The sequence below is a fragment of the Garra rufa genome, chromosome 7, assembly GCF_049309525.1.
Source record: "Garra rufa chromosome 7, GarRuf1.0, whole genome shotgun sequence".
Lineage (NCBI taxonomy): Eukaryota > Metazoa > Chordata > Actinopteri > Cypriniformes > Cyprinidae > Garra > Garra rufa.
The window spans coordinates 18,681,898-18,709,265 of record NC_133367.1 but is presented as its reverse complement, the minus strand read 5'-3'; the positions used below and the strand labels follow the sequence as shown (position 1 = coordinate 18,709,265).

Here is a 27,368-nt window from a genome sequence, read left to right as displayed (position 1 = left end):
GTGCTTCGCTCCCGTTAAACCACAACAAAGATGGAGGCGCTAAATGACAGCTAGACTAGCATTTTTCATGGCGACGCGCTCAAACTCGCGTTGAAGTGAAAATGGACGCGCCGCATCTACCGGAGCAGAGCGCGGAGAAACGCGTCCGCATCGTCGGATCCGAGCTGGTGGAGAATTACACGGTCAGATTGATGTGGTTCATTTGAGTCGCTTATTCATTGCATATTCACCTTTATGATAAGAAATAACGAATACTTGCATGAAAATGATGTATATTGTTTGTACTTGTGGTTAAACGTGTATTTAGCTGATAAAAATTAGCAATGTTCACCTTCAAGATAAAGTAAACGTTATATTAAAGCATGTGGGTTGCATAAGAGCCAATGTTTGTTAACAAACAAACCATATGTGAATAAAGAAACCCCGTGTTTGTTAATAATAACAAACACTTTGTTTATGTGAAACATACACAATGTGAGTTATATATTATGGATTGTATGACAAAGTTAAGAGGTGTTTCAGAGTTTAAAACACCCATTAATGAAAAGTATTAGTGAGTAATGTCACATTAATGATGGGAAAACAAATGCTATTTGGTTGTTTTTCAGGTTTACATCATAGAGGTGAATGTTGGAGAGCACAGCTGGACCGTGAAGCACCGATACAGCGACTTCTACGATTTGCACGAAAAAGTGAGTTACGTCAGCAAACGGCAGATCAGACCACAGATAATGACATTGTGTTCATAGTTCACTGATAAAACTGATTGGATGTTGTTGGCTCCAGCTCACTGTGGAGAAGAAGATCGATAAACATCTGTTGCCGCCCAAGAAGATCATCGGCAAAAATTCCAAAAGCCTCGTCGAGAAGCGACAGAAGGAGCTGGAGGTTTATCTCCAAACACTGCTTAGCCGATTTCCAGCGTCGACCCCTAAAGTCCTGTCTAACTTCTTACTCTTTCACTTATATGTAAGTTTTCGGAGTTTAATAAGAAGCCAAAGATTGTAAACAAGAAGATTCCTCTGCTTTATATGTGTCACATGCTGGGTAAATGTTAACCGGGGTTTGTGTGTTATACATCCTGTGAAGATAAATCAAGTTGCAGAGTATTCTCTCATCTCGGCGTATAACTGGTTCTAGGAACAGCAGGGCCCTTATCTGGCCCTAAGCGATGTTTTCGCGCTGACAGTAGTGGTATTGATATCGATCTCTGTGAGGCTTTTGTCTGGAATAGGCATATGACCGGACTGAGTTGTTTTGGAGAGCTGAAGTGCTTTATGTTTATGCATTTGCCCTTGATTGGCATTTGTGCACATCAACATGCATTAGAACTCATTTTGAGAGCGTTTTAAACAGGATACCATGAGGAAATCAGTTATTTCTGGTGAGATCTTTCAGGAAATGAGAAGAAACAGCACATGCAAATTATTTAAAGGAACACTCCACTTTTTTTGGAAATAAGCTCATTCTCCAACGCCCCCCGAGTTAATAAGTTGAGTTTTAGCGTTTTGAAATCAATTCAGCCGTTCTCCTGTTCTGGCGATATCACTTTTAGCATAGCTTAGCATAGATCATTGAATCCTATTAGACCAGTAGCATCACGTTCAGAAATGATCAACGAGTTTCCATATTTGTCCTATTTAAAACTTGACTCTTCTGTAGTTATATCGTGTACTAAGACCGGTGGAAATGCAAAGCTGCGATTTTCTAGGCCTATAAGATTAGGAACTACACTCCCATTCCGGCGTAATAGTCAAGGAAGTTTGCTGCCGTAATACGGCCGAAGCAGGCGGAGTAATATCATGCAGCAATATAACTACAGAAGAGTCAAGTTTTAAATAGGACAAATATCGAAACTCGTTGGTCATTTTTGAACGCGATGCTATTGGTCTAATAGGATTCAATGATCTATGCTAAGCTATGCTAAAAGTGATATCGCCTGAACAGGAGAACGGCTGAACTGATTTCAAAACGATAAAACTGAACTTATTAACTCGGGGGGAGTTGGAGAATGAGCCTATTTTCAAAATAAGTGGAGCGTTCCTTTAAAGGAATAGTTTAGCTGAATTAAAATTTGAACTATTCACGATGCGGATGAGTTTGATACTTCATCCAAAACATTTTGGAGAAATTTAGCTTTGCTCACCAGTGAATCCTCTGCAGTGAATGGGTGCCGTCAGAATGAGAGTCCAACCAGCTGATAAATCATCACAATAACCCACAAGTAATCCACACCACTCCAATCCACCGATTAACATTTTGTGAAGTGAAAAGCTGCGTGTTTGTAAGAAACGCATCCATCAATAAGATGTTTTTATCTTCAAACCTTGGTTTCTGGCCAAAAAATGAGCTTGATCAAGTGAAAAAGCCAAAACAGTGCTAAACAAATATGTTGTGTGGATTATAGTGATGTTTTTATCAGCTGTTTGGACTTCCGGCACCCATTCGTTGCAAGTGAGCAAGTGATAAATTCTCAGAATCTCTTCTGATGAGGAAATAAACTCATCTACATCTTCGATGGCTTGAGGGTGGGTACATTTTCGCCGACTTTTCTTTTTTAGGTGAACTGTTCCCTTAAACAGGATGTCATGAGGAAATCAGAGTCATTTCTGCATTCCCCGGTACAGTCTTTCAGGAAATGAGTTGACGAAGCACATGCAGCTCATTAAACTCCTTCCAGTGACATTGCTGTCTCAGCTGGTGCAGTTTTTGCACTTTAGTCGATGAACAAGGCCTCTGATTGTAATGTGTGACTGTCTAAAATGACCAGATGTAATGGCTGAATAAGATTTGTTTGTGAGAGTTTCAATCTTTGACTTGAACTTTTATTCTTTGCAGGAAATCAATGGAATTGCTGAAGCCCTGGCTGAAGAGCTCTTTCATAAGGGTCTGTTTTTACATGCTTCAAGTGTACAACATTTAATGTATTGGCAGATAAACATGTAATTTGTAGTATTATTATTCTTTACTATTATAATGAAGCTCTAAATGAGACTTTTGCATTTTTAAAGTGAAATCAGACATCAAATGTGACCCTAGATCACAAAACCTGTTTTAAGTAGCTCAGGTTTACTTGTAGCAATAGGCACAGATACACTGTATGGGTCAAATTGATCAATTGTTCTTTTATGCCAAAAATCATTAGGATATTAAGTAAAGATCATGTTGCATGAAAATATTTTGTGCATTTTCTACCGTACATATATTGAAACTTAATTTTTGTTTGGTAATATGCATTGCTAAGAACTTCATTTGGACAACTTTAAGGGCGTTTTTCTCAATATTTAGATTTTTTTGCACCCTCAGATTACAGACTTTCAAATTGCCGTCTCGGCCAAATATTGTCCTATCAAAAACAAACCGTATATCAATGGAAAGCTTATTAATTCAGATTTGACTGGTTTTGTGGTTCAGGGTCACAAATATTTTAATGCAAAGTACAAAAGATTAACTAAAATCTAATACCTTCTAAAAAAAATGATTTATATTGTTCTATGATCATTTGAAAAGAACCTGTGTTGAAATTTCTACAATTCCCATATTGAGATATTGACATGTTCATCGTTTTTATTTTGCAAGGTAATTTGCATAATTCACAATATAAGCAATTTTACACTACATTAGTTCAAAAGTTTGATGTCAGGAAAAGAAAGTTTTAAAAGAACTTTTAAAAGAAGTTTCAAGAAGGTTGCATCTATTTGATTTAAAAATTCAGTAAAAACATTAAAATTGTCAAATTATTACAATTTCAAGTAATTGTTTTCTGTTGAAGTTTACTTTAAAATGTAATTTATTCCTGTGATGCAAAGCTGAATTTTAAGCAGCATTACTCCAGTCTTCAGTGTCACATGATCCTTCAGAAATCATTCTAATGTGCTGATTTGCTGCTCAAGAAATTTCTTATCAATGTTGAAAATGGCTTTTCTGTTGAGGTCGAACGTTTACATCCCCCTTGCAGAATCTGCAAATTGTTAATTATTTTAGCTAAATAAGAGGGATCATACAAGACACTTGTTATTGTTTTAGTGCTGACCTGTTTCCATATAGTCCACAAGAGAAAATAATAGTTTAATTTATAAAATTACCCGGTTCAAAAGTTTACATCCCCTTGATTTGATTCGTAATACTGTGTTGTTACCTGAATGATCCACAGCTGTGTTTTTTGTTTAGTGATAGTTGTTCATGAGTCCCTTGTTTGTCCTGTACAGTTAAACTGCCTGCTGTTCTTCAGAAAAATCCTTCAGGCCCCACAAATTTTTTGGTTTCCAGCATTTTTGTGTATTTGAACCCTTTCCAACAATTACTGTATGATTTTGAGATCCATCTTTTCACACTGAGGACAACTGAGGGACTCTAGAAGGTTCAAACACTCACTAATGCTTCAGAAGAAAAAAAAAACATGCATTAAGAGCTGGGGGTGAAAACCTTTGAAATTGAAAGATCAGGGTAAATGTAAATTATTTTGTCTTCTGGGACACATGTAACTATCTTCTGTAGCCTCTGAAAAAAAGAAGATATTTAGGCAAAACAAGAAAAATGTACACATCTTCATTCTGTTCAAAAGTTGTCACCCCCTGGCTCTTAATGCATCATGTTTCCTTCTGAAGCATCAGTGAGCATTTGAACTTTCTGTAATAGTTGCATATGAGTCCCTCAGTTGTCCTCAAAGTGTGAAAAGATGGATCTCAAAATTATACAGTCATTGTTGGAAAGAGTTCAAATACACAAAAATTATGGAAAACCAAAGAATTTGTGGGGCCTGAAGGATTTTTCTGAAGAACTGTTCAGGACAAACAAGGGATTCATGAACAACTATCAGTAAACAAAAAACACAGTTGTGGATCATTCAGGTAACAACACAGCATTAAGAATTAAGGGAATGTAAACTTTTGAATCGTGTCATTTTTATAAATTTAACTCCTATTTTCTCTTGTGGACTATATGTAAAAAGGTTAGTACTAAATAAACAACAACATGCATTTTGTATGATCCCTCTTATTTTGGTAAAATAATGAACATTTTACAGATTCCTTTGATTTGACCTCTACTGTATATGCAACAATTATTTGAAATGGAAATATACTTTAACATAAATGTCTTTAGTTTCACTTTGACCAATTTAAATCATCCTCATTGAGTTTAAATATTTATTTGTGTTAAAAATGTTACAGTTTTGATTGATGTTAAGGTTTCTAAAATGTCTCTTCACCTAGGTGAGCAGTTGTTGGCTGCAGGCGAGGTGTTTCTCCTCAGGCCGCTCCAGTTGTACGCCGTCACACAGCAGCTGAAACTCGCCAAGCCCACCTGTGCCAACGGAGATGCCAAAGCCGACCTCGGACACATCCTGGACTTCACCTGCCGCCTCAAGTACCTCAAGGTTTGAGTTTGTCACTTTGCTAAAAGTCATGAAATACTAGGGACAAAATCAGTTTATATCCACCTTATTTGCCCTGTAAGAGCGGGCGCAGCCATTTGTTCATTTTATAGGTCTGGCTTCCGGTCTCATCCAGCTATTTTTAGCTGTACAAAACAGCTTGTTTTGCTGCTTGCCATTGCAAATTGGCATGTCTTACAATAATATTTTAATGTATTGTTTTAATTATGAACACACTGGTTTGTAGTGCAAACAGACAACATTTTAGCATTTTCTTTAAGAAACATTGTATAAGCAATAGTAAAAATTGCACAGAAGTGTCCAAACGCCCATGTTTTACCTGCTGCTGACATTAAATATTCAAACTCAGATCCCTGGAAAGAAAGCAAAAGTGGGGACGAGTAACATCGAGGAGCAGAGCCTGCCGTTTGACCTGTCCATCTTTAAATCGCTGCTTCAGATCGAGGTGAAGAGACTCATGGTTTGTTTTTTGTAAGGGTCTGCGGTGAGCAATGTTTCTAACACTTGACTTTTATTCTCAGATCAGTGATTGTGATGCTGGACAGGTCACAGGTCTGCCTTCCCTAAAGCCCACACTGGCCACACTCAGCACACATCTCTCAGCCAGCAGCATGAAGGTACGCGAGACAATTTGTTGCTGTAAAAATGCAGTGAAACATATCAAGAAATAAAAACGGATGGTTTTAGAGGCTGTTTCCATCTGTAATTAAAAATCTTTCAACTGATAATTAGCCAAAAATGAAAATCTTGTCATTAATTACTCAGCCTTATGTTGTTCCAAACTGGTAAGACCTTTGTTCATCTTTGGAACACAAATGAAGATATTTTTGATGAAATCCGAGAGCTTTCGGATCTTGCTTAGACAGTAACGCAACTAACATGTTCAAGGCCAAGAAAGGTAGTAAGGACATTGATAAAATAGTCCATGTGAAAGCACCTTAAAGACTGACATGGAAGAAAAGAAATTGTTGAATAAAGTCATTTTTTTAGTAGCTTTATAACATTACGGTTGAACCACTGATGTCACATGGAGTATTGTAACGATGTCCATTTGTGTTTTGAAGATGAACGTAAGTCTCACAGGTTTGGAATGAGTAATTACAGACAGAATTTTCATTTTTGGTGGAACTTTCCCTTTAAAAACAACAAACTTCCTAACCAATTACAGTTGAGGTGAAAAGTGTACATCAGCCTTTTAGAATCCGCAAAATGTTTAATAATTTTACCAAAATAAGAGGGATCATACAATATGCTTGTTACTTTTTATTTAGTATTGAGCTGACCCTGTTTCACATGCCTGCTGTTCTTCAGAAAAATCCTTCAGGTCCCACAAATTCTTTGGTTTTCCAGCATTTTTGTTTATTTGAACCCTTTCCAACAATGACTGTATGAGTTTGAGATCCATCTTTTCACACTGAGGACAACTGAGGGACTCATATGCAACTATCATACACAAGGTTCAAACACTCACTGATACTCCTGAAGAAAAAAAAAACATATTAAGAACCAGGGGTGAAAACTTTTGAAAAGAATGGAGATGTAAATTTTTCTTATTTTGCCTAAATATCATCTTTTTTTCATTTAGTGCTGCCCTTCAGAGGCTACAGAAGATGTTACATGTTTCCCAGAAGACAAAATAAGTTGAATTTACCCTGATCTTTAAATTAAAAAAGTTTTCACCCCATCTTAATGCATCGTTTTTTTCTTGAGTGTTGTCCTCAAGATCTCGAAATCATACAGTCATTGTTGAAAAGGTTTCAAATAAACAAAAGTGCTGGAAAACCAAAGAATTTGTGGGACCTGAAGGATTTTTCTGAAGAACAGCGGGCAGTTTAACTGTTCAGGACAAACAAGGGACTCATGAACAACTATCACTAAACAAACAAACAAAAAAAAAAAGATAGCAGCTGTGGGTCATTCAGGTAACAACACAGTATTAAGAGGGGATGAAAACTTTTGAACTGGGTCATTTTTATAACTATTCAACTATTATTTTCTCTTGTGAACTTTATGTAAACATCTTTTATGTGAAATATCTTATTCAGGTTAGTACTAAATAAACAATAACATGCATTTTGTGTTATCCCTCTTATATAGCTAAAATAATTAACATTTTGCAGATTCCAAAAGGGGGATGTAAACTTTTGACTTCAACTGTAATTGGCACTAAAAGTTATACGAATGACAATGTATGCTCTGTCCTCAATAGGAAATAATAGTTCCCGAAGCGTCTGAATTTGCACAGTGGGAACCTGAGGGTGTTGATACGGACTGTCCTGTGACGGCGATCATTCCTACATGGAAGATGCTCACTACTTTGGACATGAGCCGAAACTCCATTCGTTGCATTGACGAGTCGGTGGTGCGTAATCTAAAATGAAACCAATAGCAGTTTTTACCTATCTTTCCATGTTTGGCTTTAAAACTTAAGCTCTTTTTGGCACAGAAACTGATTCCTGAAGTCGAATTCCTTGATCTCAGCTATAATGAGTTATCTCTAGTGGAAAACCTCCAGGTTTGTCGTCACATAATGTTATTTTTAAAGTGCAAAGGTTTAATGTTTAAAATCCAATGGATTTTTAAGCATTTCAATTATTTTCACTGCAGCATTTGTACAACCTGGTTCACCTGGATCTGTCCTTCAACAAACTCATGGTTTTAGAGGGCGTTCACACCAAACTGGGGAATATCAAGACTTTGAATCTGTCTGGGAATCAGCTGGAGACGCTTTCCGGCCTCAGTAAACTGTACTCCTTGGTTAACTTGGATTTAAGCAGCAACCGATTAGCACAGGTAGTTTATCACAGCGTTTGCTTAGACATTAATTTCTTGACACCTTCAACTCACTGTCTTCTGGTTTTTGTAGCTGGATGAAATTAAACAAATCGGCACTCTTCCCTGTCTGGAGAAACTGTCTCTGGCGGATAACCCCATGTGCATCATCCCAGATTACAGGACAAAAGTTTTGGCTCAGTTCTGCGACCGGGCCTCCGAGGTACAGAGCTTTTCATCAAGGATTTTGGTCTGTTTGCTGCACAGCTTTGCTGGAATTTAAAGTATTATTAGACCAAGAAGGAAAAAGAGTGTCAAATAAAATAAATTGTTTCAAATTAATATATACAATCAAGCGCGAAATTATTCATACCCCTGGCAAATTCTGACTTAAAGTTACTTTTATTCAACCAGCAAGTTTTTTTTTTTTTTTTTTTGACCAGAATTGACACAGGTTTCTCCCAAAAGATAATAAGATGATGTACAAGAGGCATCATTGTGTAAAAAATATTTCTCAGCTTTTATTTACATTTGAACAAAAAATGGCATGTTCAAAATTATTCATACCCTTTGTAAACTGTCACAGTCTATGGGGAAATCTAAAGTTCTATACCATTCCAAATAGTCCAAGCTGTTCTAAAGCATCCTAATTACCCTGATTCATTGGGAACAGCTGTTTTAATCAACTCAACAGGTGAAAAACAGAAGCTCTCTGCTGTTGGTTTGTGGACAGTCATGGCTAAGACAAAGAAGCTCACTGAGGACCTGCGGCTGTGCATTGTGGCTGCTCACAAGTCAGGAAAGGGCTATAAGACCATATCTAAATGTTTTGAAGTTCCAGTGGCTACAGTGCAAAGTATTATTAAAAAATACGTTCCGCACTGTGAAAAATCTCAGAGGATGTGGTCGGAAGCCAAAAGTGACACCTGTGCTGGCCAGGAGGATAGTGAGAGAGGTAGAAAAGAATCCAAGGATTACCACCAAGGCCATCCTGATGAATCTGGGCTCTGCTGGTGGAAACATCTCAAGGCAGACAGTCCACAGACACTGCACACCGCTGGGTTCCACGGAAGCAGACCAAGGAGGACACCACTTCTCCAGATAAGGCACACAAAAGCCTGCTTGGCCTTTGCAGATGCTCATCTGGACAAAGAAGAAGACTTCTGGTCTTCTGTTTTATGGTCAGATGAAACAAAAATTGAATTGTTTGGCCACAATGATGTAGCCTTCATTTGGCGTAAAAAAAGGAGAAGCCTTAAACCCTAAGAACACCATCCCCACTGTCAAACATGGTGGTGGAAACCTAATGTTTTAGGGGTGTTTTTCATCCGGTGGACCAGGAAACCTAATCACAGTAAACGGCACCATGAAAAAGGAGCAATACTTCAAAATTCTCAACAGCAACATCAGGCAGTCTGCAGAGAAACTTGGCCTTGGGCACCAGTGGACATTTCAGCACGACAACGACCCAAAACACACAGCAAAAGTGGTGAAGAAATGTTAGCAGACAAAAACATTAACGTTTTGCAGTGGCCCAGCCAGAGTCCTGGCTTAAATCCAATTGAAAATCTGTGGAGGGAGCTAAAGATCAGGCTGATGGGAAGGAGACCCTCCAACCTGAAAGAGCTGGAGCTCATCGCTAAAGACGAATGGGCAAAAATACCAGTGGAGACATGCAAAAAGCTGGTCAGAAATTATAGGAAGTGTTTGATTGTTGTAATAGCCAATAAAGGCTATTGATTATTGAGATTATTGAATCATTTTGACATGCCACTTTTCGTTCAAATGTAACTAAAGTATGAGTAATCATTTTTTCCACCATGATGCCTCATGTACATCGTCATATTATTTTTGGGAGAAGCCGGTGTCATTTCAGGTTAAAAAAAAAAAAAAAAAAAACTTGCTGGTTGAAAATAAGTAACTTTAAGTCAGAATTTGCCAGGGGTATGAATAATTTCAGGCTTGACTGTATATATAAAAGTATAATTCATCTTTGTCACACAGGTGTGTTTGGATGGTACAACCACCACAGAGAAAGAGCTCGACACGGTGGAGGTGCTGAAAGCCATTCAAAAAGCAAAAGAGGCCAAAGGCCGAATGGCTAACAATGAGAAAAAGGTATCGTGAAGCTTTAAATTATTTACAAATAAAGACATTTCAAATAATTACTGTTCTTAACAATTACAATGATGTTACTTAAGTAATATTTAGTAGGAAATTGACAAATAAAAAATGATGCAAAGTCACTTAACAAAAACGAATGTACATAAAAGCCCTTCTCAATGAAAAGGTTATGTAATAGGTCCTAATTCAGTCTGTTTCATTTGGCAGGTTAATGCTTTCCTGAGTAATGTAATTTGTGATAGATTTATAGTATTTTAAAGGCATGTGCTGATGGCTTTCTTTAAATTAATTGTGGCAAATCTTTTAGGTGTGAATTGGCCTAAACCGTGATATCCAGGCATGAGAAATCAACAAAAAGATGATTCATTGACTGGCTTTATAGGCTCACATTGATGCATTGGCGTGTCAACATTGATTACATAACACTAATTTTCCAGTGGACTAAAAGACACGAGTTGTGGCGCCTCCTTCTGGTCTGACTCTGATAGTGACTGGATCATCTTGCACTGCACATGCTGTTAAATTAATATGAATATGCTTTAACTTACAATTTGCATATACTATTGTAACATTACAGTATATCTTAAACAGTGTGGTGTGCTCATGACTCTGAATTACCATAATTACTTTGACAGACACATACTTAATCACAACATCAATAGAGCTGTTCAGTTTTGAGTCTCAGGTTTTCCTTTCCTATTTATTTTTTGATTTATTTGTTTACATTTAAATATTGTTTTAAACTAGGGCTGGTTTTTGACAAAAGTTCTTCCTTACTAAGCCCTTCTCTATATGATTTAGCAGCTTCCATGTTTTTTTCCGTGGTTTAGACATCATAAACTAGCAGAACAACGTATTCAGTAGTACATTAACCATGCAATCCATGCTGTTGTTTACATCCGGGTATCGCCAATATGGTCAGGTATCCGGGTAACTGACCAAAACATGACGTAAGTGCAAACCCTCTGTAAAGGAGAAATAAAATGTTTAAACTAATGCTGTAAAATATAGCATGGGAGTCGGTTGGTACTACGTTACTATAATATTGAACTTTAAAATGAACTGATTTGTATACAAATTCATAAGATGGCTGTCATTACAAACTTGACGGATTTATTCAAACAAATTAAACACTGAAGAACAGTAGATATTATAATGAATATGTCATTAAAATGACATAATTATTTAATTAAAACATCTTTTCTCGTAAAAACAGGATGTTAAAACAGTAAAACACACTTTTCTCATAATAGCTTGATTTTTTTTTTGTTAAAACAGCATCTTTTATCATTAAAACTAAAATCTTCTTGTTAAAATGACATTTTCTCGCAAAAACTAGAGTTCGTTAAAACAACAATTATCCTGTTAAAACGTTATCTTTTCTCGTAATAGCTTAATGTTTTCTCATTATAACGACATCTTTTCTTGTAATGGCGAGATGTTTTTTCGTTGCAATGACAATTGTCTTGTTAAAACTGCATCTTTTATCGTTAAAACAATTTTTTTTCTCGTAATAACGACATTAACATTTCTCGCTATTATGAGAAAAGATGTAATTTTAACAAGATAATTGTCATTTTAATAAGAAAACATGACGTTATTACGACATCAAGTTAAAATGACATTTTCTCGTAATAACGAGATGTTTTCTCATTAAAATGAAATAATTATCTTGTTAAAACATCTTTTCTCGTAATAACGAGATGCTGTGTCGTTAAAATGACAATTGTCTTGTTAAAACGGCATCTTTTATCGTTAAAACAATTTTTTTCTCGTAATAACGACATTAATATTTCTCGCTATTATGAGAAAAGATGTAATTTTAACAAGATAATTGTCATTTTAATAAGAAAACGTCGTTATTACGAGAAAAGATGACGTTATTACGACATATCAAGTTAAAATGACTTTCTCGTAATAACGAGATGTTTTCTCATTAATGAAATAATTATCTTATTAAAACATCTTTTCTCGTAATAACGAGATGCTGTCTCGTTAAAATGACAATTGTCTTGTTAAAACGGCATCTTTTATCGTTAAAACAATTTTTTCTCGTAATAACGACATTAACATTTCTCGCTATTACGAGAAAAGATGTCATTAACTACATATCAAGTTAAAATGACATTTTCTCGTAATAACGAGATGTTTTCTCATTAAAATGAAATAATTATCTTGTCAAAACATCTTTTCTCGTAATAACGAGATGCTGTCTCGTTAAAATGACAATTGTCTTGTTAAAACGGCATCTTTTATCGTTAAAACAATTTTTTTCTCGTAATAACGACATTAATATTTCTCGCTATTATGAGAAAAGATGTAATTTTAACAAGATAATTGTTTTAATAAGAAAACATGTCGTTATTATGAGAAAAGATGTCGTTAACTACATATCAAGTTAAAATGACATTTTCTCATAATAACGAGATGTTTTCTCATTAAAATGAAATAATTATCTTGTTAAAACATCTTTTCTCGTAATAACGAGATGCTGTCTCGTTAATATGACAATTGTCTTGTTAAAACGGCATCTTTTATCATTAAAACAATTTTTTCTCGTAATAACGACATTAACATTTCTCGCTATTATGAGAAAAGATGTAATTTTAACAAGATAATTGTCATTTTAATAAGAAAACATGTCGTTATTACGAGAAAAGATGACGTTATTACGACATATCAAGTTAAAATGACATTTTCTCGTAATAACGAGATGTTTTCTCATTAAAATGAAATAATTATCTTATTAAAACATCTTTTCTCGTAATAACGAGATGCTGTCTCGTTAAAATGACAATTGTCTTGTTAAAACGGCATCTTTTATCGTTAAAACTATTTTTTTCTCGTAATAACAACATTAATATTTCTCGCTATTACGAGAAAAAATGTCATTAACTACATATCAAGTTAAAATGACATTTTCTCGTAATAACGAGATGTTTTCTCATTAAAATGAAATAATTATCTTGTTAAAACATCTTTTCTCGTAATAACGAGATGCTGTCTCGTTAAAATGACAATTGTCTTGTTAAAACGGCATCTTTTATCGTTAAAACTATTTTTTTCTCGTAATAACAACATTAATATTTCTCGCTATTACGAGAAAAAATGTCATTAACTACATATCAAGTTAAAATGACATTTTCTCGTAATAACGAGATGTTTTCTCAGTAAAATGAAATAATTATCTTGTTAAAACATCTTTTCTCGTAATAACGAGATGCTGTCTCGTTAAAATGACAATTGTCTTGTTAAAACGGCATCTTTTATCGTTAAAACTATTTTTTTCTCGTAATAACAACATTAATATTTCTCGCTATTACGAGAAAAAATGTCATTAACTACATATCAAGTTAAAATGACATTTTCTCGTAATAACGAGATGTTTTCTCAGTAAAATGAAATAATTATCTTGTTAAAACATCTTTTCTCGTAATAACGAGATGCTGTCTCGTTAAAATGACAATTGTCTTGTTAAAACGGCATCTTTTATCGTTAAAACAATTTTTTTCTCGTAATAACGACATTAATATTTCTCGCTATTATGAGAAAAGATGTAATTTTAACAAGATAATTGTAGTTTTAATAAGAAAACATGTTGTTATTATGAGAAAAGATGTCGTTAACTACATATCAAGTTAAAATGACATTTTCTCGTAATAACGAGATGTTTTCTCATTAAAATTAAATAATTATCTTGTTAAAACATCCTTTCTCGTAATAACGAGATGCTGTCTCGTTAAACTGACAATTGTCTTGTTAAAACGGCATCTTTTATCGTTAATTTTTTTTCTCGTAATAACAACATTAATATTTCTCGCTATTATGAGAAAAGATGTTAACTACATATCAAGTTAAAATGACATTTTCTCGTAATAACGAGATGTTTTCTCATTAAAATGAAATAATTATCTTGTTAAAACATCTTTTCTCGTAATAACGAGATGCTGTCTCGTTAAAATGACAATTGTCTTGTTAAAACGGCATCTTTTATCGTTAATTTTTTTTCTCGTAATAACGACATTAATATTTCTCGCTATTATGAGAAAAGATGTAATTTTAACAAGATAATTGTAGTTTTAATAAGAAAACATGTCATTATTATGAGAAAAGATGTCGTTAACTACATATCAAGTTAAAATGACATTTTCTCCTAGTAATGAGATGTTATGTAATTAAAATGACATAATTATCTAGTTAAAACATCTTTTCACGTAATAACGAGATGTTTTCTCGTTAAAATGGCAATTGCCTTGTTAAAACGACATCTTACTTTTTTTTTCTTTTTTTTCTCGTAATACCGACATTAACATTTTTAACCGCTAGTCTTCAAAAAGACGCTTGGTCGACCAAAATTTTATTAGCCGCTTTGTCACAGAAAAAAAACATCCCACAGGAAGTGGCGGTCGGATACAGTCGGTGAGGGACAGATCGTTAACGGCTGGTATATGTGGTAAAACTGTACATTGTGCAGGACATCCAAATGCTCACCTATCATTCATCAAGTATGGCTTATCATCTGAAAGACGTATGTAGTAACAACATGGCAGCTCAATCTAATGTTAACCTAGAAAAAATGTGCGCTATTCAAGTGTCATGTGTGGAAGCTAAATAGTAGCGCTCACTGCATGACAGATGGAGGCTCATTTTTGCTCATACAGATAAAAGTAATACATATTTTGAATCTATAAAGACTCTACGTTTATTTGTGTGCACTAAGATGAACAACAAAACGTTGTGCTTTTGTAAAAAAATGAAAGCAAACAGGATGTGCTTTCTGCCGAGCTTGAGCGAGAAACTTTAAAACTCAGTGCATACTTGCCTTACAGACATGAAAAATATATCTATAGAGTAAAATATCAACTTTTAAATAAACTAATTCAAATAAATAAACAAATATTATGTAACCCATATGAAACATCCACTACTGCGGAGATAACGAGTCAGCGCCGTCGAGTTCATCTCTTAAGACGAAAACAAAGAAAGCTAGTTTATCAATAAAATATTAAAACGTTAATGCAGTCTCCTTGCTGTATTTCCCTGACACATTCATAATCATATCTGCCGTTGTGCTGAGGCAAGCTTTTTTGCGTGCGCTTGAGGGCTTATCAGGCTACGTAGACAATTAAATGCTCATTATTATGATTTATATTGTTTCTTAATAAATGTGCAACTAATTCTTAAAATTATTGACTACTAGTTGACCAGAATAATAGTCGAGGGCAGCCCTAATTTAAACCAATAAGATTTCATTGTGGATGGAAAGATTTTGATTAACATTGCTGCGATTTATGGCTTGTCGTTGTGGTTTGGACATGTTGTAAAATTTTAATAACTATCAAGACGTTTACGATTCCTGGCACCCTTTGCATTGACCTCCACGGGTCTTGAATTAGTCACACTGTGTTTTTCGCTAAAGAGGAGCCTGATGTTATCGTTGTCAGGTGAGTGACGTCCCGGGGCAGGCCGTGGGCGGCCCACAGTCCTCTTCGTCCTCTCTCGTCGCGCCACCCTCCTCTTCCTCCCCCTCTCTGTCGCGTTCCACCTGCTCCAGTCAAGGTAATCATGTATGTATCGCGCTGCTGGGACAAGGGGGGACAAAACAATCGTAGAATTAAAAGTGAAGTGTGTTATTTCAAACTGACTTCACCAACACTCATTTGTCGTTGGTTGGATAAATGGTTTTGCCCCAGAGGATGAGAAAAATGACACACTTCACCTTTAAAATGTAAAAAAAAAAACATCTCTCTGGTGGCATGTCAAAATTTGCATGCTCTCTTTATGGACATCATGCATATTTCTTCATTAGGTAAATGAATAATCAGGCCCTCTTGAATCGTTTTTCTTATGGCAATCTGAAACTGTTGAGTTTTTATTGCTTACAAAAAGACTCAGACGATTTTCTCTGCACCAGTGATCGCTAAATCTCATTTCATTTACATTTCTGTTCAGTTACTCCTGCATCCTGACTTATTGCAGCTCTGCCGGTCGTAATTACGTTTCAGAGATTCGGTGCATCCGTTTCTGCACTGCAGATGAAATAAATCAAGTTTCATCAGCATTCCTCACTGATTTTGCTCATAGCTTTGCTTTGAATGAGTATAATGGGCATCCATTTTCTTTCCAAACTTGCCTAAACGTTGAATTTTGTGGTGGTTAATTTGCATGTGTTGCTCTAATAGTGATTGGGCCTGATTTATAAAGCATTTGATCTCCATATTTGTCTCTTGAGTGTTAGTTACTAAGCAACAGCCTTGGGTGCTTTGATAGACTTTTCGTTTTTTGCAAACAGCATCTAAATATTCAGCGTTACGCACTCCTATTAAATGAGATTCAAACAATGTTTTCTCAAATATTAATAGAATATTGTTATAGACGTTTTTCCTGAACACGGAAGTAAGTCCGACTCTTAACTGAAAGAATGCTTTGCATTTCCGGTCTGCATTGTTTCTAGTCAAATTAGGGTATATTCCGAGCTAATAAACTAATGTTAAACCTGTTAAAATGTTTAAAAAAAAAAGCACACTTGGCAATGTCGCAATGACCGTAATTTGTCAGTGCCTCACTTTAATGAGTGTGTAGATGACATGAAGCAGCGGACGTTAGCTACATTAAAAACAGATGGACGCTATTTGAATGGGTTCCTATGGAGACCGGAACAGAAAAGCATTCAATCTGACGTTAGAATTCGTAATGGCGGCGCTCATCGTTTACTCAGGAAAAAGGTCTACACTGCAGCACAAAATTGTAATCATTTATACATCATTTCGGAATCTTCTGTGCATTCCATTTTATTTGCATATACAGTTGAAGTCAAAAGTTTACGTACACCTTGCAGAATCTGCAAAATGTTAATTATTTTACCCAAATACGAGAGATCATACAAAATGCATGTTATTTTTTTTTTTTAGTACTGACCTGATTAAGATATTTCACCAAAAATAGTAATAGTTGAATTTATAAAAATTGCAAAAGTTTACATCCCCTTAATTCTTAATACTGTGTTGTTAGCTGAATGATCCACGGCTGTGTTTTTGTTTAGTGATAGTTGTTCATGAGTCCCTTGTTTATCCTGTACAGTTAAACTGCCTGCTGTTCTTCAGAAAAATCCTTCAGGTCCCACAAATTCTTTGGTTTTTCAGCATTTTTGTGTATTTGAAACCTTTCCAACAATGACTGTATTAGTTTGAGATCCATCTTTTCACACTGAGGACAACTGAGGTACTCATATGCAACTATTACAGAAGGTTCAAATGCTCACTGATGCTTCAGAAGGAAACACAATGCATTAAGAGCCGGGGGTGAAAACTTTGGAACAGAATGAAGATGTGTACATTTTTCTTATTTTGTCTAAATATTATATTTAGTTTAATTTAGTACTGCCCTTCAGAAGCTACAGAAGATACTTGCATGTTTCCCAGAAGACAAAATAAGTAAAAATTACCCTGATCGTCAAATTCCAAATTCCCCCCAGCTCTTAATGCATTGTGTTTCCTTCTGGAGCATCAGTGAGCATTTGAACCTTCTGTAATAGTTGCCTATCCCTCAGGTGTCTCCAGTGTGAAAAGATGGATCTCAAAATCATACATTCATTATTGAAAAGAGTTCAAATACACAAAAATGCTGAAAAACCATTCCATTTATTTTTCTAAAGAACAGCAGGCAGGACAAACAAGGGACTCATAAACATCTATCACAAAACAAACAAAAAAACAGCTGTGGATCATTTAGGTAACAACACCGTATTAAGAATCAAGTGTATTTAAACAGGGTCATTTTTATAAATTCAACTATTATTTTCCTCTTGTGGACTATATGTAAATGTCTTTTATGTGAAATATCTTATTAAGGTCAGTACTAAATAAAAATAGCATGCATTTTGTATGATTCCTCTTATTTTGGTCAAATTAACATTTTGCAGATTCTGTAAGGTATATGTAAACTTTTGACTTTAATAGTGAAACAGAACACAATTGTTACATAGAATATTAATTTGTTTAATAATTTAAATTTTTTGTTTCATTTTTGTATTTTTTTTTTTGGTATGACTCCAAACTATTTTATTTTATTTTCATTTATTTATGTTTGTTTGTGTATTTATTTATTTATTTAACAAAAAGCCTTTCTTCAGCACTCATCTATATGTGGTTTGAAGTCTAATTAAAGTCAGATTTATTTTGTGAATTTACTGTGGACAGCTGCTATGAGTCTTATGTGAAAGTCTCTTGACATCATCCTGACATTTGCATTGTTGTTATATAACATTGACATCACTGACTGAAAAAACAAATCAAATAATCACTACATCAAACTTTGCTGTGTAAACAACTTTAGTAACTAAAGAATAACATTTTGCTTTCCATCTCTCCATTGCAGAAATAAATACTTGTAAAGAAAAAGCTTTTATTACCAAAGACATATTAACTCCTGTGGATTCTACACTTACCCAGAGATGCTACGATGTTTACAGCTCAGCCTGTGATGTCATACCACAGGTTGGTTTGTGTTGTAGCACAATCAATTAATTAACAAATTCATTTGGTTTCAGTTAAAAGCAAGAACACACCACTTGTCCTTTTTTGCAGGTTGAAACTCAAATTGATTCCGGTTTGTCTTCGGAGGTTAACTTTGAGAGCAGGTTAGTTCTTATCTTGTTTTATGTTACATACTTGTATCCTATAAATTGTAGGGCTTGGAATATAAATCAATGCATCACAAATCAAGAAATGAGTTCTGCATCGATTTTGAGATCCGAATGCATTACATTTATTTTTTTTTTAATTGATTCTGAGCTCAGCTTTTAACAGCAGATGGCACTGCATGCTTTAGAAACACCCGTACTCTGCTTGCTTCCAATTACTCGCACACACTTGAACCTAAAATAATCATTCATAAAGTTTGAAATGGTTGAAGCTAATTACAAGGGTGTTCACAGTGGGCTGTTTACAAATATCTTGCATCATAAAAGCATTCTGAGTCGAGGTGACTGAACTAATCAGAATGACTCAGCTAAATGCACAAGCGCTCTTCTTCATGAGCATTTGAGTCTGCGGTTAAAAAACTAAGCTCAGAATTGTTTCCCGAAAGAATAACAATGCATTCGTAAAATCTAAGAATCTAGTATCCACGAATCCTTGATATATACATACAACAGGATCGAGTGATTGGAATGAGTTGACCAAACTGGGTTGCATTTTCCAAAAGCATTGTAAGCATCAGTACATCGTAGACCCATTAAAACCAAAAGAGCTACAATCAGTTTAGGCTTACGATGCTTTTCGGAAACGCAGCCCTGTTCTGTTTGTGTTTATGTCCTTGCGTAAACTGGCCATATTACTTTTGATTGGGTTTAGTAGTAAAAAGGTCCAGTTTCTTAAAACATTTGTCCATTGAGGCAACTTCCAGTCCATGAAGAGTGGGCACAGGTTGTTACTGGTGTTGAAATGCTTAAAGGATGAACAGTTATGGTTCAATGCTAAACCAAAATAAAACTGTTAATTTCTCTTTAGCCCCTGTTGCTGTGAAGAGGAGTGGAAACCTTGGACCACAAGTCTTTCGAATCTCTTTGTACCTCCTTCCTTATTGTCCTACACCATCGCCAATCAAGAGTTTACAAACCAGCTTTCTGCTCACATAAGCCAGGCTAATAAAGAATCAACCCCGATACCTTGCGAAACCACATCTCTTGAGGGCACAAACCAGGGGAGCCCTCAATCTGGAGATGGGTACTTTGAGATGACACTAGATGATACTAACGAGATCATGGGTTGTTCCTCCTCGTCTACCGTTCAGGAAAAGACACCAGATGATGTGAAGAAGGACTCTGCAGTTGATCATGTGAAAATGGTGGCTTGGTCTCTATGCATCAGTGTTGGAGAAGGTTTAAGTCAGCGGCCATCTTGTTTGGTGGCAACAGACAGTTCGCTTGTTGTTTTCCACACAAGGTCAGAAGAATCAATAAGTAACTTGGAGGAACTAATGGAGAACCTTGATGTAGACTTGGTTGTGCCATACACCAACATTGAGACCTTTCAGTTTGATATTCCAGAGGTTTGTGTCTCTATGAAGGTGAAGTCAAGCAATACACGATGGTACTTCTTCTCAGAGGCCCAAAGTCTGAAGGAGATTCACTCCTGTGTTGTTCCACTTGTGGACCAAACTAATGAGCAAGTTTTGAACTCCTCTAACACTCAACTGTTTATCCGACAGTTTCTGAACACTTGGGACTTTGAGGAAAGCGAAGACAGTGTTAAAGGTGGACACTTGATCCATTTCCTTAATCCAGAATCATCTACCTCCGACAAGAATGTCGATAACAACCCACAGTTTCCAAAGATCTCAGTACCCTCAGATGTTTTATCCCAAATCGGCCTGTTTGAAAGTGATCAGGACCAAACCTCCAATCCCATGATCCTTTTCTTGACCTCTCGACACCTCTGTGTTCTCAAGGTAGACTTTATTGCTCTAGCGTCCCGGGACCCTTCGGAAGCGAGTGTGACGCGAAACTGTTCCAAAGTAACCCGTATCCCACTCTCGTTCACACTCCTCGACCCAAAGCAGGGGTGTTTGTGTAGCGCCATCTCAAACTCTCGCCGTTTCTACAATGAACATGTTGTAGAACTGATGCCGGGTCACGAGCGCCTGACTGTTGTTTTTGCCCTTTCACAAGACAAGTTCACATTCCTGAGAGAGTTTACAAGGCTTCGGTCCAATCTGAAGGAAATTAAGACCATCGCCCTCCAGCACACCAAGAAGGGCCACTCGAAAATGCACAATTGTCCCACTCCTGCTACGGCCACACAAAGAATGCCTACCAGCAGGTAATGAAGCTCATTCTTTACTAGTGTTTCCAAAGATATGCATAGATGCCATTTTACCCCAATCTGAAGTAGGTTGGAATGTATCTGAAAGGTTGTAGGTTCAACCTTGCAAAGGCCTTCACCATTTGTGCAAGACATTTTCAGCAAGAATCTGGACTACATGTGGCTAGTTTTCTATTACTGACATACAACTTCAGTATCCATCAGTTGGGGTTGGAAATAGGCATCAGGGATGGGCACCTTTGTTCCTGCAGGGTTTAGCTTCAACTCTAATCAAACACACCTGAACAAGCTAATTTATATCTTCCAGATGTATTTGGGACCAAAGCTGCCCATCCCTGGTTTAAATTATTGTCATAGCTCAGGGGTATCCAAACTCTGTTTCAGAGGGGCACTGTTCTGCAGAGTTTAGCTCCAACTTGCCTCAACACACATGCTTAACGTTTCTAGCATGCCTAGTTAGACCTTTAGTTGGTTCAGATGTGTTTAATTGGGGTTAAAGCCAAAATCTTCAGGACAGTGGCCCTCAAGGACTGAACTCTTGGACACCCCTGGCCATAGCTATTGGCATGTGAATAATATCAATAACACTTAACCAGAGGTTTGTTGGACTAGCTTAAAAGGACGATTAAGATTCAACTATAACCCTAAACCCAAGTGTTAAGCTTGATTTCAAACCTTGTATGTGCATGACCGTTTTAAACCTAGTAACATTCCACAATATTTGCAAGGATGCCAGAGGAGCAAGTAATGTAACTTTTTGCAAAGAATTCCTAACCAGAAGTTAATTGGACTAGATAAGAAATCTGAGCTCAAACAGATGAATAAGACTTGACTTTATCCCTGACCCTAGTCCCAACTTTACAGATGAATTGATAAACCATTTTTACTGGTTACCAAATGCAACCGAGGACATAAAATGCATCTGCGACTGCTAAGTGACTACTCATTTTTCCTAAGGCAGCATTTGTTAATTAGCAAAACCTTAATGGTTCTTCATAGCTGTTTGCTCAGTAGATATACTGCACTGCTTTTTTCACAGTGTCCCTCAGGAGGTGCCAAGGCCCCATCTGACCCTGTCTCTGCTGTATCCAGCCAAATCCCTCATTCAGCAGCTGATGGAGGACAACCAATGTCCCTCACACCTCTCGCTCTCCTCGTCATTACTCCTCATCTCATCTCTCAAAGGAGACCAGCTCGTTCACTTCTTCCATGACAACATTGCAGAGGCAAGTCGTTTTTGTGCATTTTGCAGATTCAGATCCTACGAGGAAATTTCCTGGAAGGTTGTGCTGTCGAATTTTCCCTACGGAAGTTTTCTCTTGGGTTTTTCCTGTGGTTCTGTTGTTGTCGTCACTGTATGTTCCTCAGTTTGTCCTTCCGGTCAACCCCTCTCTTCCTGTGTTCACTCTTGGCTCCTGTGCGTTTGTTTATTTACTTTGACTATGTTACATTTGGCCAGCTGCCTTGTTTTTACGGGACGGCTATCTAAACCTCTATCCACTCATTCCTAGGCAATCAGTGTCTTGTTTTTACAGGATATCCTAGAATGAATCTCAACTGTAAACAAACACACCTAACATTTGAAGTTTGTAACATTATAAGTGACCCTCATGCCCTACACCTAATTTGAGGTGTTTATAGAAAATTTATGTGGCTGTTTTCTTGGACATGTCCTGTATTTTTTTTAAAACAATAGGAAAAATAACTTGGTTCAAAGAAAAAACAACTCTGACACTAGACTGGAGCAATTGTAATTCTCGTCTAAGCCAATACGTCTAAAGAAATGTAGTATTATGTGACAAAAAGACAAAACTTAGGGTGTTTATCTCACCGTTGGCATGCAGATGGAAAACGAGGAACTGAAACACATCCTATGGACGTCGGTGCTCTTCTACAGATCTCCTGATGTGGAGACAACGGCCTGTGTCTTGCTGTCCACCAAAGCGATTTACTTCATCCTGGATGATACCGCATCCTCACTCACCAACCAATCAAGTGAGCAAAACCAAAATTTTCATTTGTTCTAGTCATCAGTGTAGAACAATTAAAAATGATTCATTAAATTGATTCACCTTGCAGCAATGTGGACCTGGCACCCTTCTGAGCACAAGGACACCGATTTCCTCATCTCCTTCAGCTTTACCCTCAAACTGAAGGACCTGCAGAGCGTCAATGTGGGCTTGTTCGATCAGTACTTCAGAGTTGTGGGTGAGTTTGTTTTGACTGTAATTACTATTGGTCCAATTTCCATCTGAGATGAGTCAAAGGTACATGGTTGAATGTATTTATCAAACTGACACCAGTTGTAATGATCAGCTTAATCAAAAGTACTACCAATGCATTTAAGCACAAGCTGTTTAAAGTGTTTTCTTATCGCTTCTTCTCTCTGGAGAAAATATGAGAAGTTTGCATTTTTAGCATTTGTTTGCACCAGTCCATTTTGTGCTTGTTTGGTTATACAGCCCAAATTGTAATAGGCCAAGAATTGGAACCAAAATTTTTTACCAAGCAAAAGTTTCCAGTTGTAATGGCTTCTACTCTGAAATAGCTGATGCCGCAGTGAAACCAAGTTTGAAAACCGCTAAAGGGAACCCGGGTATTCCCGTAAACTTTTGTAGCTTAATATAACATAAATGATGGCTCTTTTTGAAATATGTAGTAGAAAACACATGAAAGAGTTATCTATTTATTGCTTTTTTATCAAAACACAACTCGGAAAATAAAATACTGATACGATGACAACAGCTACCAAAAGAGCTCATAGGTGGCAATGGATATAAGCGTAGGCTTAAACCAAATGCTGTACCATTGATTTTCCTCACAAGGAGTCTAAACGCCCCTGGATCTCGGGTGAAATCAAGGCCGAGAAACTCTTTAAGTGGCTGCGGTATCATGACAAGCACTGGCATCCAAGGATGGCATCTAGCGTTTCTTGTCTCTGCCATTTGTAAGCTTTTTCAGTAGCTGTAGTCTACTAAAAGCCTCAAAGGCATTAGGGCTAAAGTGGAGAGAACAAAGACGCAGGTCTTTAGTAAGTTTTATTCGTCCACAGGCATTCTTTTCTTGTCTTCTTATCGCTAAGAAAGCAGTGAAGACTTTTAAATAATATAAATTTTCATGAGTTTTCTACTACATATTTTAGTAAGAGACATTGTTAAATTGCATTTAGCCATACATGTCTTAATACTCATGGGTTTAATAGTTTAACCTCTCTTTTCAAAGGGCCCTCGGCTGATCACATCATTTCCTGTCTGACCCGTGATGGTTACGGCACACACCGGTTCCTGCAGCAGCTGATGATGGTTTTGTCCTTACTGGAAAAAGTTCCCTCTCCTGAACCTTCTGAACTGGATTTCTACTCGCAGTTTGGAAACAAAAGCACAGGTTTGACTACTTACATCAGGAATTTTTAATATGTCGTTGCTCATGCTTACCTAAATCGTTTGACTGGATGTTTAGCAAACACTTTCCTCATGTCATCATGAATCAGGTAAAATGGAGAACTATGAACTGGTCCATTCCAGCAAAGTGAAGTTCGTATATCCGAGTGAAGAAGAGATTGGAGACCTCACCTTCATCGTAGCGGAGAGGAAGACCCCTCAAGCGCCGTCTCACTCCTTCAACATCCTTTTGTATGTACTGGTGTTCCAGGTCCACGTCGTTCCGGGTCAGACCACCCAGATCCAGACCGTCCTACACCCTAAGACTCTTATTCTCACCAGCACGGATGTCTTTCTCCTAGATGAAGATCACATCAGTTACCCGCTACCGGAATTTGCAAAAGAGCCACCGCAGAGAGATAAGTACCGCCTCACAGATGCCAGACGGATACGTGACCTGGACCGTGTGCTAATGGGTTACCAGACTTACCCACAAGCCCTCACACTGGTGTTCGACGACGTTCCCGGACCGGATCTGTTGTGCCACCTTACCATGGACCATTTTGCGGAGAGTGACGGGAAGGGTGACAGGACGCAGGGGCTCGGAGGAGCTGAGGGGGAAGTGCAATGGTGTATTTTCGTACCTGGAGCGGACAGCAGAGAGCGGCTGATATCGCTCTTGGCTCGCCAGTGGGAGACGTTGTGTAGCCGAGAGTTGCCGGTTGAGCTAACAGGATAAAGTAAATGGAAAATTTGCAGTATTCACCCTACACAGTATGACGAACATTTGTTTTTACAAACATTTTTGTATAGTTTTGACACAATGCATCCTGGGAAGCTGTATTGTAGAGTCCACACGAGTGTAATATATACATATTTTTGTCTCAGGCTTCAAACTTTGCTTTTTTTGCTGCTTTTCAGGCATATTTATCTGCTGCTGTGTACAATCGGCCATGCATCATGAAATGTGAAATGTGTGTTTTACAGTTTTGCGCAGTTCAGTGTTATTTTAAGTAAATTTGTTGTTCTGTGGCAACAAAATGATTTTCAAATGGCTTTTAATGATGCAAAAAGATATATATATAGTCTTTCGTTTTATGTAAATGCGGTTTTAACGTGTTTTAATTTTAAAATGTATTCCCAAGACGAATCCGTGGATTTATTTGTACATATTTGTACAGATATTCAAATGGAAGACCACCGAGCACATGTTTACAGAGCGCTTTTAACTTCATGAGATTATTCGCAATGGGAATTCAGACTGATTATGCACTTTGAATTTTTTTTAAATAAATGTGAGTTAATGTAAATACTTTCCTTTTTATGTTTTTTTCTTTTTCTTTATTTAATGTCTAAATATTTGACTTATTCACAAATTGGAACAAAATGCTACAACAGAGAAAACAACAACAACGGAAAGTCCAGTCTGGAAAAATCTTCATACAAAAAGAGGTATGTATTTAGGCTGTGAATATGAAAATTTAATTTTTGTTACAATTTAATATTTATTTTTGTTTGCAGGTGTCCTGTCAAAAACAAACATTTTACACAGACACACACATCTGTCTGTCCTTATGTCTCAATGTCTATCATCTCTCTCTATCTATCTTTCTGCCTGTCTCAGTCTATTTTTCTGTCTGTCTCAGTCTATCTATCTGTCGTCAGATCTATCAATTGTCTATCTATCTGTCTGTCTGTCTGTCTATCTATCTATCTGTCTGTCTGTCTGTCTGTCTGTCTATCTATCTGTCTATCTCTAAATGTCTATCATCTGTCTGTCTGTTTGTCTGTTTCTGAATGTCTTGTCTATCTATCTGTCTCTCTAAATGTCTATAATCTATCTATCTGTCTGTCTCTCTCACTAAATGTCTATCATCTGTCTATCTATCTGTCTGCCTGTTTCTAAATGTCTGTCTTTCTGTCTCTAAATGTCTATCATCTGTCTGTCTCTAAATGTCTGTCTTTAAATGTCTCTGTCTGTCTCTAAATGTCTATCTGTCTCTAAATGTCTATCTGTCTGTCTCTAACTGTCTATCAATCTGTCTGTCTCTAAATGTCTGTCTGTCTGTCTGTCTCTAAATGTTTATCTGACTGTCTGTCTCTAAATGTCTATCTGTCTGTCTCTAAATGTCTGTCTGTAAATGTCTGTCTCTAAATGTCTGTCTCTAAATGTCTGTCTCTAAATGTCTGTCTCTAAATGTCTGTCTCTAAATGTCTGTCTCTAAATGTCTGTCTGTCTGTCTCTGTCTCTAAATGTCTATCTCTAAATGTCTGTCTGTCTATCTGTCCGTCTCTAAATGTCTATCTGATCTGTCTCTAAATGTCTGTCTGTCTGTCTGTCTCTGTCTCTAAATGTCTGTCTGTCTGTCTGTCTATCTCTAAATGTCTGTCTGTCTATCTGTCCGTCTCTAAATGTCTATCTGTCTGTCTCTAAATGTCTGTCTGTCTGTCTATCTGTCCGTCTCTAAATGTCTATCTGGGGCCTCATGTACAAAGACTTGCGTTGAATTAATCCTAAAACATTGCATACGGACAAACCTGTAAATGTGCGTACGCAGTAAAAAAATCAGATGTACGAAACACTGCGTACGCGGAATTCCACGCATAATCTCTTTGTACATCTGAATTAACGTGAAATTGAGCGCACGAGCGCAAAACCCCTCCCTGCCTCCTCCCCTGTATAAATATGGTAATGACTCCAATTTGGCAAAACCAAACGAAAAAGCAATGGCAAAAGCAAGCAAGAAGAGAAACTTCACAGAATGTGAATTGGAGGTGCTCCTATCGGAGGTAGAGCGCAGAAAAACTGTGTTATTTGCAAGTTTGTCCTCCGGAATTAATAACAAAAGAAAAAAAATAGAGTGGGAGAGTTTA

General features: G+C 36.8%; 1 protein-coding gene across 3 annotated transcripts; it reads left to right on the top strand.

Annotated features, from left to right (window-relative positions):
* Positions 1-31: 31 nt before the first annotated feature.
* On the top strand, positions 32-25,804 carry nisch (nischarin). Of its 3 annotated transcripts, XM_073844148.1 has the most exons (21): positions 32-182; positions 609-692; positions 787-969; positions 2,839-2,887; positions 5,214-5,377; positions 5,745-5,840; positions 5,917-6,012; positions 7,605-7,757; positions 7,842-7,910; positions 8,003-8,188; positions 8,262-8,390; positions 10,172-10,285; positions 15,736-15,850; positions 18,668-18,786; positions 18,877-18,929; positions 19,801-21,111; positions 22,154-22,340; positions 22,959-23,109; positions 23,194-23,322; positions 24,337-24,498; positions 24,605-25,804. In XM_073844148.1, the coding sequence occupies exons 1-21, from the start codon at positions 102-104 to the stop codon at positions 25,231-25,233; spliced, it is 4,260 nt and encodes a 1,419-aa protein (XP_073700249.1). In that variant the 5' UTR covers positions 32-101; the 3' UTR covers positions 25,234-25,804. The 3 variants fall into 3 exon arrangements, 2 of the variants coding, with proteins under 2 accessions (XP_073700249.1, XP_073700250.1); XR_012355861.1 differs by lacking the exons at positions 19,801-21,111; positions 22,154-22,340; positions 22,959-23,109; ... (1 more) ...; positions 24,337-24,498; positions 24,605-25,804 and having other exon boundaries at positions 15,736-15,858; positions 18,877-18,898; XM_073844149.1 differs by lacking the exons at positions 15,736-15,850; positions 18,877-18,929; positions 19,801-21,111; ... (3 more) ...; positions 24,337-24,498; positions 24,605-25,804 and having other exon boundaries at positions 18,668-18,779.
* Positions 25,805-27,368: the final 1,564 nt, after the last annotated feature.

Coding starts and splice junctions, on each gene's coding strand:
- nisch (XM_073844148.1), top strand. CDS start 102: ATGGACGCGCCGCATCTACCGGAGCAGAGCGCGGAGAAACGCGTCCGC. Junction 5,378..5,744: donor GCCGCCTCAAGTACCTCAAG/GTTTGAGTTTGT, acceptor ATTCAAACTCAG/ATCCCTGGAAAGAAAGCAAA. Junction 22,341..22,958: donor TCCATGACAACATTGCAGAG/GCAAGTCGTTTT, acceptor GTTGGCATGCAG/ATGGAAAACGAGGAACTGAA.